The 14,901-nt window shown below is 45.3% G+C and overlaps 1 protein-coding gene and 1 pseudogene across 3 annotated transcripts in view; one reads left to right on the forward strand and one right to left on the reverse strand.

Moving 5' to 3' along the window:
* Positions 1 to 14,598, forward strand: part of MTMR12 (myotubularin related protein 12) — a 66,149-nt gene extending 51,551 nt beyond the window's left edge. For 2 of the 3 annotated variants that reach the window (XM_030331826.1, XM_030331836.2), the window contains exons 11-16: positions 1,081 to 1,159; positions 2,583 to 2,653; positions 5,095 to 5,267; positions 7,588 to 7,752; positions 8,667 to 8,828; positions 11,696 to 14,598. In XM_030331826.1, the coding sequence (XP_030187686.1) occupies positions 1,081 to 1,159; positions 2,583 to 2,653; positions 5,095 to 5,267; positions 7,588 to 7,752; positions 8,667 to 8,828; positions 11,696 to 12,265 (1,220 nt within the window). In that variant the 3' untranslated portion in view covers positions 12,266 to 14,598. Of the gene's footprint in view, positions 1 to 1,080; positions 1,160 to 2,582; positions 2,654 to 5,094; positions 5,268 to 7,587; positions 7,753 to 8,666; positions 8,829 to 9,719; positions 9,819 to 11,695 lie in introns of all 3 variants that reach the window. The other variant, XM_030331844.1, reaches the window with a different exon arrangement.
* Positions 368 to 450, reverse strand: LOC115526024 (annotated as a pseudogene).
* Positions 14,599 to 14,901: the final 303 nt, after the last annotated feature.

Below are 14,901 nucleotides of genomic sequence, written 5' to 3' on the forward strand. Positions count from 1 at the left end.
CCCACTTCTCTGCCTGGGCTACCCACTATGAACAGCTTAGGACCTGAATCCTACTTAACCAGCCCAGTTGTTTATTAATTATCGTTCTTCAGTGAATCTGTATTACCATCTTAGATTTGTCACAGTTTTTCCTAACTTGGACTTTCTAGCCTAGCAAATTCTAATGACTTAGGATTCATTCATTCATTCAGCTGACATTTATTGAGTTTCCATTATATACACCGATTATGGAGGCATTTGAGATAAAGATGAATATGATGCCCAGGTAAACAGCAGTGTCCACCTCTAACTAGATTTATAAAAAGCAGGGACCTGGTGGAGAGTGATACACTGCCCTAGTTTTTTGGGTTTTTTTTTGTTTTTGCAGATCTTAAATTTTGGGTACTCTGCACATTCAGAGAAACTTCTCTAGTAATAAACTATAGAAATGATCCTTGAAAGTATAGTCTTCACTGCACTAGTTGGTGCGGGACTGTGTCTACCACTTTCCGTCTCATCACCCAGGACTTGCAGAGAGGTATCTGCCTTGTTGATTTGAGTTTGCAGCTTGGACCTGTATTAGGTGTCCGTGCAGTGCAGGGCTCTCTGTACCAAAGGTGTGGGGGCGGGGTGTGTGGTGTAGGAGTATGCAAGGAAAATGTGCTTGTGTATTTAGGATTCTAGCAGAAGCCAAGTCTCCCCCTTTGGGCTCCCTGGCATCAGGAGGTATCCTGTTGTCTTCCAGTGCTAGAATAGTGTAGCCTGGGTGTCGACTGTTTCTGCCTAAAGCATGTTACTCTCCTTGTTGAGTCACAAGGTCAACCATGGCTTTACATAAATATTGTGGGGCACTTTTTATTTGAACAATAAAAATCTAAAAAATCCATTTTTGACTGCCACCCCCTTCCAGAGGCTTACAATTCAAACACCATTTCAGCTGAAGTCTGGAAGTGTCCTTTCTTGAGAATGGAGATCTGTGCTTGGATGCTGCAGTTCAAGTCCAAGACTGTCTGAACAGCACACTTGAGTCGCACAGATTTTTGGTGGCAGACATGTAAGAGAACAGTGACCTGACTTCCTTGCTCTTTTTTCTTTTTTCAGATAATAGTACCGAATTTTGGGACACAGATATAAAATGGTTTTCTCTGTTGGAAAGTAGCAGCTGGCTTGACATAATCAGGTATTTTAAAGCCATCATTTTGCTCATGAATTTTATAGTTCTCTAATTCAAAGTAGTAAAACAAATTGACAAACGATGGAACTGTTTTAAATGTTAAACATTTAAATGTGTTAAACATCACAGTTAGATGTTCTTAGATCACATATTCTATTGACAGCTCAGCTGGATTTTACATTTGTTTATTATTTCTGTGCACATTTGATCTGAATTTATCGACATGCTACTTGCTCACAAAGAGATCTCTCTAGACTATATTTATCGACTAGGCATGGAAAGACTGCAGAACAGGGGGGTGGCAACCCATAAGTCTAACTGAGGCAGCAGTGCTGGCCTCCAAGAAGGGAACAGGAAGAAGGGGGGTGATGCTGACTTTTTACTGAATACCTTTTTGAATTACGTTTCTCCTGTGTATATTACCTATTTTAGAATGAGTAATGTCGGTTTTTCATAATTTCATGATTAATTTCAATTAGGCATTTTGGGTTTGGGAATTAGGTTGAGATTCCCAGAGACAGAATTCCTATATTCCCTTCCCTACTTCATAGTTTGAATAGCTCCTCTCTGTTGCTGTTAAAGAGAGGAGAGGGCAAAGGGAGGCACAGAAGAGCAATGATCAGGGTGCGAAAAGAGTCCCACCCCTAGGACACTTGTGAGGCACAGTTGGACAGTGCCTCCAACTGGCACTGCATCTCTCGGTTCTGCCAGCAAGGTTTGTGGCAAGGAGCCTCAGCCCCCCAAACACTTGTTAATGCATCCGTTCCGGAGAGCCTGCTGCATGGCCCATAGTTGGAATGTGTAGTTGCCGACAGTGATCAACGTCACCAGGAAAAGCACCCTTCTTCACGGGGGGTGGGCAGAGAAGGTTGAGCATCCCTCACCAAATGAAGCACTGTCCAGGAAGGGCGCCCCTGCAGGCAGGGAACAGCATATGTGAAGCCCTTAGTTACAAGCAGAGGAGAGTCAACGCTGAAAATCAGGAATAGTGTGTACAGAGAGTGACAGAAGGGATTTCTGGACCTTGTTGGACTGTTTCAGCCACACTGACACATTGGACAGGTGACCTTGAATTAGACCATGTGGGCGTGCAGCACAGTTTCCGACGTGGGCATTTGTGGGTCTTACTAGGACTCTCCGGCCAGACTCAGGCATGAGTTCTCAATAGGAGACTGTAGTTTAGAAATCACCTAGGAAGGTTTTGACATCAATTTTGGGATTCCTTTCTGAAAATTTTCAGTTTCTAATTGGCAGATGAGTGTCTTGCAGTATGTGAATAGGGTAAATGGTAACTTCTTTTCTGGAGGATTTCAAGTGAAAAAACAAATGAGACTGTCTCAATCTTCAGTTTCCTCTGTCTAAATTTCTCATGGTTTTGATGCCAACCTCAGAAACTAATCCCCCTTTTTCTTGTCTCTTTCCAATGTAGACGTTGCCTGAAAAAAGCAATAGAGATCACAGAATGTCTAGAAGCACAAAACGTGAACGTTCTTCTTTTAGGTAATACATTTAAAGCACAAAGAGTGGTTTTCGTTTCCCTTCACTCGAGACTCAATTTCTGCATATATAGCTTTATGTAATTGGAATTGTCTTACAAAAGGAGCGAGCTAGTGTAGAAATCCTTCCCATTCTTTTCTACCCTGACCTTGGAATTCTTTGCGTTTGATTTCAGTGTTACAGTTTAAAAATAAATCCTTCATTTAGAACTTGGCAGACTTACTTGCAGCCCAAGAAGGAATTGTTTGGTATCTTCACCAAAGCTCACATTTCCTACTGCTTTGGGTTTTGTTTTATATTAACTCCACTTGGTTACAGTTAAAATCTTTTGATAATCCTTTTTATATAAAGAAATCCATGAATGGTTTAATTGTTCTTTTTATATCTTTGTGTTTGACAGACAACCTTGTGCAGTCGCTATAGAAAGTTTGTGGGTCACGATTTCCTTTGCCTCAGTGGGCTTAACTTGCTAAACATGTGGACAGGACATAAGCATTCAGAATGTGTAAAAACAGGTGCAAACCGCTTTTATTTAAAGATTGCTAGAGTTGGTTAGACCTGAGCTAAAATACGATGTTTGCCGTTTAGAATATTTTAAACTTCTCATAGCCCTGCACTTCGGTTCAGTAGATCATCTCATGCTTTCATGCCCTCAAGCTTTTACCATGGCTCTGATGCGCTCCATGACTGCTGAAATTTAGCCTCTGTGGACGGGCTGCACATGTGTCTGCCTGGGGCTTCTGTACCACCTGATGCTGGCTCGCTGACTTGGATTTTACGATATTGACTGAGCACCTACCATGTGCAGAGCTCTATACTTCTGCCTTCTAGAAGTTTACAGCCTAATGAGAGTTGGCCTGAGCATGTTATTGAAAAAGACCTAATCACCAATGGCAGAACAGAGTACTGAGGAACTAAGTGGTACAGAGGAGGACGAATAAAGATCAGAATCTGAGAGGCAGAAGTTCTCAGGCCAGGCTGCAGTAGTCACAGTTGCATAAAACAACATCTGAATCTTTGGCTGAGATGTGAGAAGTCACTCGGTCCAGAAGAATGACTGAGTTGTCTCCTCTGAAATCTCATTTTCTGGTCCTTCTTCCTGTTACAGGTTTACTGTTAATACCCGTCAGATGCAAGAAGGATGATTCCCTTAAAATTATAAAACTTATTTCAGGGCGCCTGGGTGGCTCAGTCAGTTAAATGTCCGACTTCCGCTCAGGTCATGATCTCACGGTTCACGAGTTCGAGCCCTGCGTCGGGCTCTGTGCTGACAGCTCAGAGCCTGGAGTCTGCTTCAGATTCTGTGTCTCCCCCTCTCTCTGCCCCTCCCCCACTCATACTCTCTTTCTCAAAAATAAATAAAACGTTAAGAAAATTAAAAAAAAAAAAAGAAAGAAACTTGAAATAAGCTGATAACACTCCAAACACAAAACTCTGTTTCTTTTGAATCCATGTGTTCCCGTAGTTTAGACTTGTCTCCCTGGAGGAGAAAAAGAAGCACAAGCGTAAGCCTAGACCTTAGTGCCTCATGGTTCCAGGGTCAGAATGAAAGAGTTTTAACGGTGGAGACATCCCCCTCCTTAGAATTTGTAAGTTTCTCTAGTTTCACCGATACTAGCACCGCCATCCTCCTGGACATTTTTAAATAGCAGCTTGAGTTGCACTTCTTTCTGCAAAGAGGAAACCACGGGGATGCAGACCCTAACTTTTAGGATCTGAAAACTCTAAGGCAAATGCATGGACAGAAATGTATGCTTTTATTTGCCGGGAGTCATGAATGCCGAACACGCGTATGAATGGTGTTTTCATCACACAGGTTTCGTCCGGTGCACTCTGGGGGTGGGCACGTGGACATAGACCGAGGGGAGTTTCTCCGCCAGGCTAGGCAAGGAGAAGCGGGCACCTCTGTGCTCTCAGAGAAGGAAAGAGCTATGGAGCTGGGAATAAGGGAGTCCAAGCAGAGGGAGTGGAGGAGAGGAGCTCTGAGGGGAGTCTGAGGAGCAGCTGAGCCCTGGAACAGTGAGTCCAGTGATGGAGACTTTGACACGGCAGCTGGAAGAGTTTTGAACTTGGTCTGTGAAGGCCAGCGGGTCACCACCACGTGTATGGCTCTGCCCTCATTATGCGGCACGCCGGGATGCCGGTACGCTGACAGTGGATTTGACGTGCTGCGTTTTATTCAGTCAGTCAGCAGATCTGTGCTTAGTGCCAGCATATGCCAGAACCTGTACGGGACTGGCTGGAAGCAGTTTGTCTGTCAGTCTGAACACTACCTGTTTTCCCCGTGGGCCCTCACCTTCAGGGAAGTAGACCTTGACTGTCAGTATCAGGCACACTTTGGTTTTGGGAACCTTGCATTAACTGTGCAAGGGTGAGCACTCTTTGCGGCTTTTTAATACTCCATACTCTCCTGCCTCTTTGCACTGCCGCTGGGCCCCTCCTAGAGGAGAATGCTTCCGACCTCTGCTGCCTCGTTTCCTCTCTGGTGCAAGTGATGATGGACCCCCACTGTAGAACCAGGATTGGTTTCCAGAGCCTTGTCCAAAAGGAGTGGATCATGGGCGGGCACTCTTTCCTGGATCGCTGCAACCATCTACGTCAGAGTGACAAAGAGGAGGTGAGTGTCCTCGTCGGAGAAGCGCCTGGTCTCTAATACCTGTCTTCAGGTGTCGGGCCGGTGCTTGTGAAGTGCATGCTGTTGGGCTTGTTAGGAAGGCCATGTTCAGTTCACTGTTGGATGACTCCAAATGCTTTAAACAGTACTGAAATCCTTCCCAGAGGAAAAGGGTATTAGTAAGTGGTTCAGTGCCTTTTCTTCTAAATTGTGTATTTCATGATGGGAATATGTATTTCATGATGGGAATAACACTGATTTATAACACTTAAAAATTAATTCAGAGAGACTCCTATAATTTCTGCGAAGTTAGTGCTTGCAAAAAAATGAATATTCCACATAATAACACAAAGTAAATTTTCCCTTGCACATAAGCCTTTTCAAATAAAGCATGAGGTTTATGTTAACGCCGTCCCTCACCAGGACCTTACCGGTGACATAGCGTGCTGTGCACATGACCTCTTCTGCGTCTGGCTGTGTGAATTGCGTTGTAGTTTAGCTGGCCCCCACGTCGTGGTCTAGTCTCAGCTGCAGCTATGCATACTCCTTTGGCCGCATTGTTAATGATTGCTGAAGAGAAAATGAAGACAGGTGAACTTTCTTTAACGAAGTCACCTACAAAGCTCCGTGTTCTAGGAGCATGGCTCGTGGTTGTTCTTACTGCAGGTAATGAACGTGTCTGTCTGTGATGGGAAGCAGCATGCCGTGGGAATAGAGAGCCATGGCTCCTGCCCTCAGGGTCTTGGCATGTTTCTGGAAGACCGCGGCTTCTCTTGCTAGGCTGTGAGGTTTCTTTCAGGCCTGGTCTCTGCTCATCTGTGTCCCATCAAGCTGAATGGAAATCACCATTTTCACCCTTGGAATGGACTTTGCCTTTCTGAGGAACTTTGCAAGGTTGATGGGACTCAACATGATGGGCAGAGAGCAGATACTATGTGGGGAAGAGTATGTTTTGGATATCTTGAGAAGATAGGACTGTCAAGGACCATGTCTGGGGAGGGAGAATGAGTCCAAGAGCAGATACAGTCTGATCTGCTTTCACCCATCCTTTGGAGAAGTCATCCAAACTTTCTGAGCCCATTTTCATGACTATATAGTAGGGTTCAGATACTTTCCACTCTGTTTAATGATATACTGAGCAGAAAATGAAGTATGAAATAAAGTTGCTATATCAGCATTTCTTCGCATCTCCACAATGACATATTGATGTTGTTGGGGTTTTTTTTCCTTCTAAATGTGGCCATTTTGAAAGAATTATTTACTTATCTATTTATTTTTGAGAGAGTGAGTGAGTGAGTGAGCAGGGAAGGGTCAGAGAGAGCGAATCCCAAACAGGCTCCGTGCTGTCAGTGCAGAGCCTGATGGGGGGCTTGATTTCACAAACCGTGAGATCGTGGCCTGAGCCAAAATCAAGAGTCAGACACTTAACTGACTGAGCCATCCGGGCGCCTCTCAACTTCTGTCTCTCTTCTGAGCTCTGTGAGGCCTCGACAGCCTCCATAAGGGAGAGACTGTGACATGGCTTGTCTTACCCACCTGACAGCTTCGCTGATGACTCAGAAGGATAAACACTTTGTGAATGACGAAGCACCCTAGAAAACCATCTCTACCAATAAAGGGCTTGCCTCCGGGAAGCTAGTAAAGGAGGCTATCTGTTAAAAAAAAAAAAAAAAAAAATCTGTACGCTTGTGGAAAAAAAGGTTAGAAACTCACCTTTGCTGCTTCTGCTGTCTTTCCCATCCTCTTTCTCTTCTGCATCCTCCTTGTGGGGGTGAAGAAGGGAATATTGACAAAATTCAATGTGATGGAGTATAGTTTTTTGGTAATACGATTTACTAATGTGAAGAATGGAATTCTTTCAGGAGGTGATAACAATTTCACTTAATTGGAGTTCAGAGTGTTCCCTGTCATCAAAATCAGTTGCAAACTGCTCATGTGTCAGTGTTTGGTCAGTAATGAGGTTTTACATATTTCGCCCTAAAATGTCTTTCATACAGATCAGTACTGCCAAATACTGAAATGAGTCTAGTCACAGGCATGTGACTTTATTTATTTGTTTATTTATTTATTTATTTTAATATATGAAATTTATTGTCAAATTGGTTTCCATATAACACCCAGTGCTCATCCCAAAAGGTTAGGCATGTGACTTTAATTGAGCATATTCATTGTGTGGAGTGGGATGGAGTCGACTGTGTTTCCCAGGGAATACAGTGCTCAGAAGTGGTTTCCATGGCTGTTGGGATGGCTGCCCCTGAACTCAGGACAGCTGGCCTTGGCCTTGTAGTGCCTGCTCAGTAATGCGTGTCTTGTTTTCACATAGGTTCCTGTGTTCCTGCTTTTCTTAGATTGTGTCTGGCAGCTGGTGCACCAGCACCCCCCAGCATTTGATTTCACGGAGACTTACCTGACTGTGTTGTCAGATAGCCTGTACATACCTATTTTTAGCACCTTCTTCTTCAATTCGCCTCATCAGAAAGATAACGTGGTAAGATTCCTTTTTAGGAACCTGTGTCTTAAAGAAGCCCTGATTCATGAGTTTATTGCAATAGTTTTGATGATAAAAATATTTATAGAACACTATATACTGGGCCCTGTTTTGAGCGCTTTCTGGGTATTGGTAATTGTCACAGCATCCTGTGGGGGGTATATTCTTATTCCTGAGGAGTCAAGGCACTGAGAGGTTGGGGAACTGGCCCAAGTCCACGTTGGGAGCAAGTGTTGGAGCTGAGGAATTAAGCAGAATTAAAAGCTGTCCTTGATAAAGCTGGTCAGCATTCTCTTCCGTTTGCCTGGTGCCTGGAGTTACTCTGGAGAGAATGGAGGCAAGGCAAAGCAGGGAAGCTTTTACTTTCCATCTTACACTCTTTTAAGTCTCTCCTAGGGCCTCGCTCCTGGGGGTTTTGCTTTCTAACCAAGCTTAGGGCCTCTGACCGGCTTCCTCTCGGCCCCGGGTTTGCTTGAGCTGGGCCTCCAGGAGCAGCGTTAGCCAATTCCTCGGTGAAGCGGAGGCACGGAGCCTGGGCTTCCAGTCCCCCGGCCCTGGTTTCAGATCCCAGCCGGTCACTCACCAGCTTCGTGAGCCTCGGGCAGTTCACTTCAAGTTTTCTGAGCCTCAGTTTCCTAAATATAAAATGTGACATGACCTCACAGAGTTGGTGTCAGAGTGCCCGTCAGCGGCTGACATGTGGCCTGCTGGAAAATAAGGTGACCTTCTTCCCTCTCCCTTCCCACCCAAAGTCTTAAATGAACGACCACTGAAGGCCGCAGCCTTTAAAAACGAGGAAGCCGTGAGTGTTTGGTCTCGGGGCAGGAGCGCCCTTTCTGGTGCCCCTCGGCATTGTGTGTTTGCTCTCCTCAGCCCTCCCTGGAAGCCGTCATGACCTGTGCTTGTTTTGGCAGGGCAGGGAAAGCCAGGATACACAAAGCAAGCCTTTGAATCTGCTCACCGTGTGGGATTGGTCTGTACAGTTTGAACCCAAAGCCCAGATGTTGCTCAAAAACCCTCTTTATGTGGAAAAGCCAAAACTGGACAAAGGCCAGCGGAAAGGAATGCGTTTCAAAGTAAGATGTCCACGTGTCTAACCCCTTTCATCTGCCCAGGATCCCCGGGTATGGCAGGAAAAAGTGACATATGGATTCTGTAAACAGTCTGAAGAGTCAAGATTTGTGGCAGGCCAACTGTCAGGGCCCGTGAGAATCATTTGCTTTCAGCAAATCAGCCTTTGCCCCGATGAGACATGACCATTTGCTGAATGTCACCGGGGATGTTACTGCCAAGACAGTTGTACTGCATGGGATTGTGTGAACCCTCTACCTGAGTGTGGTTAGCAGAGTAAAAGATGCATTGATTGTGGGATTTGCTCGGTCTGTACTGGTTCATGTCTTCAATAGCAAGACCTTTCCTGATGAGGTATAGCTACAGCTTTTTCTGTCAAGGGCTGTCCAGTCTCCCCACTGTATTGATGTGCAGAAGTAGCCACAGACAGCACATAAGCAAATAGGCACGGCTGTGTTCCAGGATTTATAAAAATAGGCAGCAGGCCAGATTTGGCCGTGGGCTGTCATTTGCTGACCCGTGCTGTGAATCACAAGTGTCAAATAATATGGATATCCCTTCAGATATATGTTCTTGATTGTAGTTAATAAAATCCCAAAGTTCCCTAGATGACAAATGATTTCTGTGGCATTTCCTAGCTCTTTCTCCTGGCCTGGAATTTCCCCCCACCAGACCCAACGAAGGGGAAAGTGGTAGTGGTGAATCCCAAGTCATTGTGTGTCTCTGCCTTCTCCACTGCCCTACTTCTGATCCCACCTGCCCTCCAGGGAGCCTGGCCAGTCTGGTGTGGGAGGTGCTCCATTCTAAGAGGCTTGGGGGCCAGGTGAACCAAAGCCCGCACTTGCAGAAGATGTCAGCTGCTGAACAACTTAGAACTGTTGCTTTACTCTTTCAAGGGACCTCAGGGCCGGGGTGGACGTTTCTCCTCCTGGTTTAGTCTCTTTCCTGCCAGCTGGACCAGAACTGCCCTGAGCTCCGGAACAGCTTGGCCAGAGGTCAGTTTTTCCTCGGTGTGCTGTGCCCCCTGGTGGCTGCATGCACACTTGTCACCTGTTCAGGATCCCAGAACTGCCCCGGGCCAGAGGGGCAGGGGACCTCAGAGACAGCCAGGGCCTGATCCCTTATTGTGCATGGGAGGAAAGTGACGTTCCCCTTTGCAAGACTGGATTTCACTTCTGTACTTACATCCAGTTTTCCTTGTACATACGTCCCTTTTCCTTGTAGTTAGGAGCAGATGGCCTAGGCTCTAGGAGCTGACTGGTGCAGGAGGTTTGAGCCAAAGCTAAAGCAGAGTTGGGGTTGGGGCCACAAGGAACTTTGAAGCTTTTGGGTTAGGACACCACACGTAGGGCTTAGGGCCCCTTGTTGAGTGGGCAGGCGGCCTTGGAGAAGTTCCGTAGAAACTAAGAAAGAGGCTGTGGCGGACCAGCATGAAGCACTGCTTGTGAACAGCCACATGAGGCTGCAGGGCCTGCTCCGGTGTGCACTCTCAGCCTCAGCCTTGACCAGGCTTCCCTCCCAGCATGCCCTTCTTGAGCCCTCTGTTCACTTAGGGGTTGAGAGAAAGGGCTCTCGAGACCAGTGGAGCTCTGTTAGAGCGCAGTCTCTGGAGCCAGACTGATTTTTGTGAGACCACCTGTAGCACTTTCTAGCCGGGGTCTTTGTGGACTGCTTAACCTCTGCGCTTTAGTCTCCTCATTTGTGAAACAGGACAATAACGGTGACTGTGGAGATCGGCTAAGTCCATGCACGTAAAGCACTGAGCACAAAACCTGGCAGGCAGTTAACACTCAGTGGCTGTTAGCTTCCGCCTGCAGTCAGCAGTCCCCTGTGCGGACGGACTGGCCTTGATCCTTGGGGAGGAGAGGCCAGGCTGCTCTCCCGCCCCCAGCTGGAAGGTCAGAAATCCTGGTCAGCTCTGAGTTGTGGCATTGTGGATGGTTTTGCTTTTTTCTCATATGTTTATTATTATTCTATATTCCATAATAAAGAATGCTCTTTTTCACAAAGAAGAACCACTGGCAGGAGTATGTTAGAGAGTCATAGGGCTAGCCTGCCCAGAAAACTTGTCTATTCTTATTTCAGACTCACACCTCAGGAGCAAAAGAGCTGGGGAGAAACGGCATCTCCCCACATTGCTGACCTCTCTGTGGGGCTCTGGGGTTCTTTGTAACCTCTTGACGTCTTTCCCCACCTTCCCGGCCCCTCCCTGGCACTCCTCGGTATCGATCACCTTGCTTTGGCTGCAGGTAGAATTACTCAGGAGGGAAGTAATGTACATGCTCTCACATTTTTTACTCAGTGCAGCGCGTCAGGCAAGAACATCTGGCCAGTTTAGCCACTTCTCAAATTCCTTTTGCTCCCACCTGTCTCTCTGTCCAAAAGAATCTTTATGACATAGGCTTAAACTCCCACTGGCTGCCTGATAACCTACAAATGCAGTTCATTTGAGTGATAGGATCTTCAGGTAGTTGGCTGCTGCTTCCTCTCAGGTGTTCAGAATTTCATTCTCAAAGAAGAAGCACTTTGCACTCTTCAAAAACTGAATAGGCCTGACATCCAGACTTCCCTGAATCCACAGCCTGTCTCAACTTAAGCTTGTTCTTCAAAAGTGCCTTAGTGCTCCTGTGCCAGGGGAAGGGGGGTGGACAGCTTCCCTCTCTGTCACAGCGCCCTGGTGCCTGCTTTCACCCATTTGTTTATGAACACGATGTGCATCCAACATTTGCATCATGGAACAAATAAGAACCCCCCCCCCCCCACTGTGTTACTGCTTTTTAATGGCTTTCTAGTCTCATGGCAGTTCTGATTTCTCATGAACATAACTGCTCTCAGGCTAACCAGAGGTTTTTTTGTGTGTTTTCTCTCAAAGCATCAACGACAACTTTCTTTGCCACTCACCCAATCTAAATCATCTCCCAAAAGAGGATTTTTCAGGGAAGAAACCGATCATTTAATTAAAAACCTTCTGGGCAAGAGAATTAGCAAATTAATTAACTCTTCCGATGAGCTACACGACAACTTTCGAGAGTTCTATGACAGCTGGCACAGCAAACCCACTGACTACCACGGTCTGTTGTTGCCGCACATTGAGGGGCCAGAAATCAAAGTGTGGGCTCAGCGCTACTTGCGTTGGATTCCAGAAGCCCAAATCCTGGGCGGTGGCAGAGCGGCCACCGTGAGCAAACTCTTGGAAATGATGGAGGAAGTAGAGCGCTTACAAGAGAAAATCGACGCGAGACCCCATGGCCAGGGGGCGCTCCTGGCAGAGGCCCCCTTGTTGCTGAGGGGCTCTGCCCGCCTGTCGGCCCTGTTTCCTTTCGCTCTGCTGCAGCGACATCCCTCTAAGCCGGTCTTGCCCACCAGCGGCTGGAAAGCTCTGGGTGATGAAGAAGATCTGGCCAAACGAGAAGACGAGTTTGTGGACCTAGGGGATGTGTGACTCATCCACTCAGTGATGTGAAAGAGGAACGTTGAAGGTTGAGGCAGGAGTCCACCATGTTTGATCTCCGGATTAGCGGCTCATGCTTTACTGCTGTGGGGGTGGGGGGAGTGGGAGGCCTCAGGCATTAGTCCAGGGCTCTGTAGGAGGAAGCTGGGATCTTCAGGAAAAGAGCTGGTTCTCGTGGTTTTTTTTCTTTCTCCTGAAGACTATGCAATTAAAATCATATCTCTAGTATTATTAATTGGAAGGAGTTACTACTTGACCTATAAAAGAACTGTGGCCATTGTGCATAAGTATTATATAGAACCTGCAGTGGCTGGTTTACTACTAGAAAGGGCTTTGGTCAGACACTCCTGGACTCAATGCTTTCTTCAGATCTTTTTTGTGCCAAGATAATTTATCCAGTCATTGGGAATTTATCCAATCTACCCATCTTAGCTTGGAGAAAGTGCAGCTTTATGTGATGTGTGTATGGCAAATCGAAAGACTGACTTAGAGGTATTAAGATTATGGCATTCCTTTAAGCCATAGTATTTTTCCTTTCTGTGTCCTCTTGCCTGAGAAAAGCTGGGGAAATTCCACCCATAGCACCCATCCTGACATTTCCAACCATCCCCCGTCCTGCATAGACTGTGTCACTTCGTGTGGGGTTGGTGGGCTAGCCAAGCAGCCACACCGCCCTTTTGTGTGCTGACAGCTCCTGGTCTCTCTCTGCCCACTGGGCACCCCTCACTGCCGTCCCTCCATGCTCCCCGCCACGGGGCATGTAGTCCAGAATCTTGCTGCTGAATCTGTTGGTTAAACTGGGGGAATCCCTTTGGTTTGCCTGAAGGAGCTTCCATGCTTCTGGAGCCTCTCAGTGTTTGAAAGTAATGGCTTTGCCTTTTTCTGACAGTGTGCTGAGGCTTGGGAACGCTTGTGACCTCCGCAGCAGCCCTCCCAGACATGAGCAGGATCATTTTTGAACGTGGCTTTCATAGGGAAGCAACTGAGCATAAATATGAGAAGTGATGGTTATCATATAGTACCTCAATGATTTAAAAAGCCATAGAAGAAACTTGACTATGCCTGGTGACCTTCTTGAATCTGCTGTCTAAATGGTATATATTTTGTAATGCAGGAAAGTACACTTTGTAAGGACCAGTTTTTTCATTCTCAGTAGAACCCTGTTAAATCCCACAAAAGGAAGGTGGGGGAGGGGGGAACTAATGTTAGAATGTTTCAAATAGAATGTTTGCCTTTGATATACATTTGCTATCCAGGATAGATCCCAATTTGAATGTTACATGTTTAGAAAAACTTCAGTTCTTTAAGGGCAATAAGAAATTTTGAAACTGTTGATAAAGAAGTTTCTCAGTTTGCACTGAATATTGTCTTTCTGTTTGTACAAGAAATTGCTTTGCTCTTCTCCCCTCTTCATGTTGGCACATGAGCCATGTTGGTCAGTTAAAATGACAGAGGTTGAGGAGAGGGCAGGATTTGTGCATTGGGGTCCAAACACATGTCCGGTCTTGGTTGCCTTAAGTCTCACTAGTGAGTTCAGTGTTAGGCTTGCAGTAGGGATTTTGCAAATACACTAGTCTATGAGCTACCTTAACATACGTTCTTTGGGCCTTCTTAAACTAGCACTAACCTCCACTTCTCTGCCCCGTTGCCTCCCAGATACACTATGGAGCTATTTTTGTTACCATATTATAACACGAATATTTATACAGTAGCCTCTTCAATCTTAGAGTCTTAGTAATTTTCATTCCAAAAATGCCCGGTGTGATGCTTTACACTCCACAAAGTATGGTTTAAAGGCACAAGGTCATGGCCCTTGTCATAGCAGTTGAATGTGCATTGAAGTATTTTTCTATGATTTTTTAAAAAAATTACAATAGAAAAATAAGCTGTTGTAACGTGAGGTCATGACAATTTATGTATTTATATTTGAAATCAGATTTCTATAAACTTGTATTTGTGTACAGAATTCTTAGTGGGTTTATATATTGTGACATTTTTATTCAAGATTGAGATATGGATTATGCTTAACAGTAAAAACTGAAATGAGACCATTTACTTTGTTTAAAATGCTGCACTGTGCAAGTTTGGAAATGTACATTAATTTACTGTGTATAATATCCTGAGTTTGTTTATACCTCCAAGTTTTTACACTGAAGATAAATTAGCTTTAATTACATTAAAAACTTTTTTTTTTTTTTAAGGGAATAAGCTGTTGGGCTATATCTGTATAAATGTGCTTTTTATTTTCTGGATGTATGAAAGTTTATACTTGTATCTCACTGCATCATACCTGATTGCAGAAATTAAAGCACAATTTACAAGCAGTGCTGCGTTCGATGTGGTTGATATAACATGGAACAATTACTTTCATTCAGTGTGTGTTGGGTTGAGTTGGTTGATTGGTTGGTAGTGGTGGGAAACAATGACCAAATAAATATTTAAAATTTTAGGAGCACATGGCTGGTTCAGTCAGTAGAGCATGTGACTCTTGATCTTGGAGCCGTGAGTTTGAGCCCCACGTTGGGTATAGAGTTTACTAAAACAAAAAAAGTAAAATTTCAGGTGGTGATGATATGATATGAAGAAAAAATAAAATAAGGCAAGAGCCCTGCACGGCAAATAAAGGA

Source organism: Lynx canadensis, chromosome A1 (genome assembly GCF_007474595.2).
Source record: "Lynx canadensis isolate LIC74 chromosome A1, mLynCan4.pri.v2, whole genome shotgun sequence".
In the NCBI taxonomy this organism is placed as follows: Eukaryota; Metazoa; Chordata; class Mammalia; order Carnivora; family Felidae; genus Lynx; species Lynx canadensis.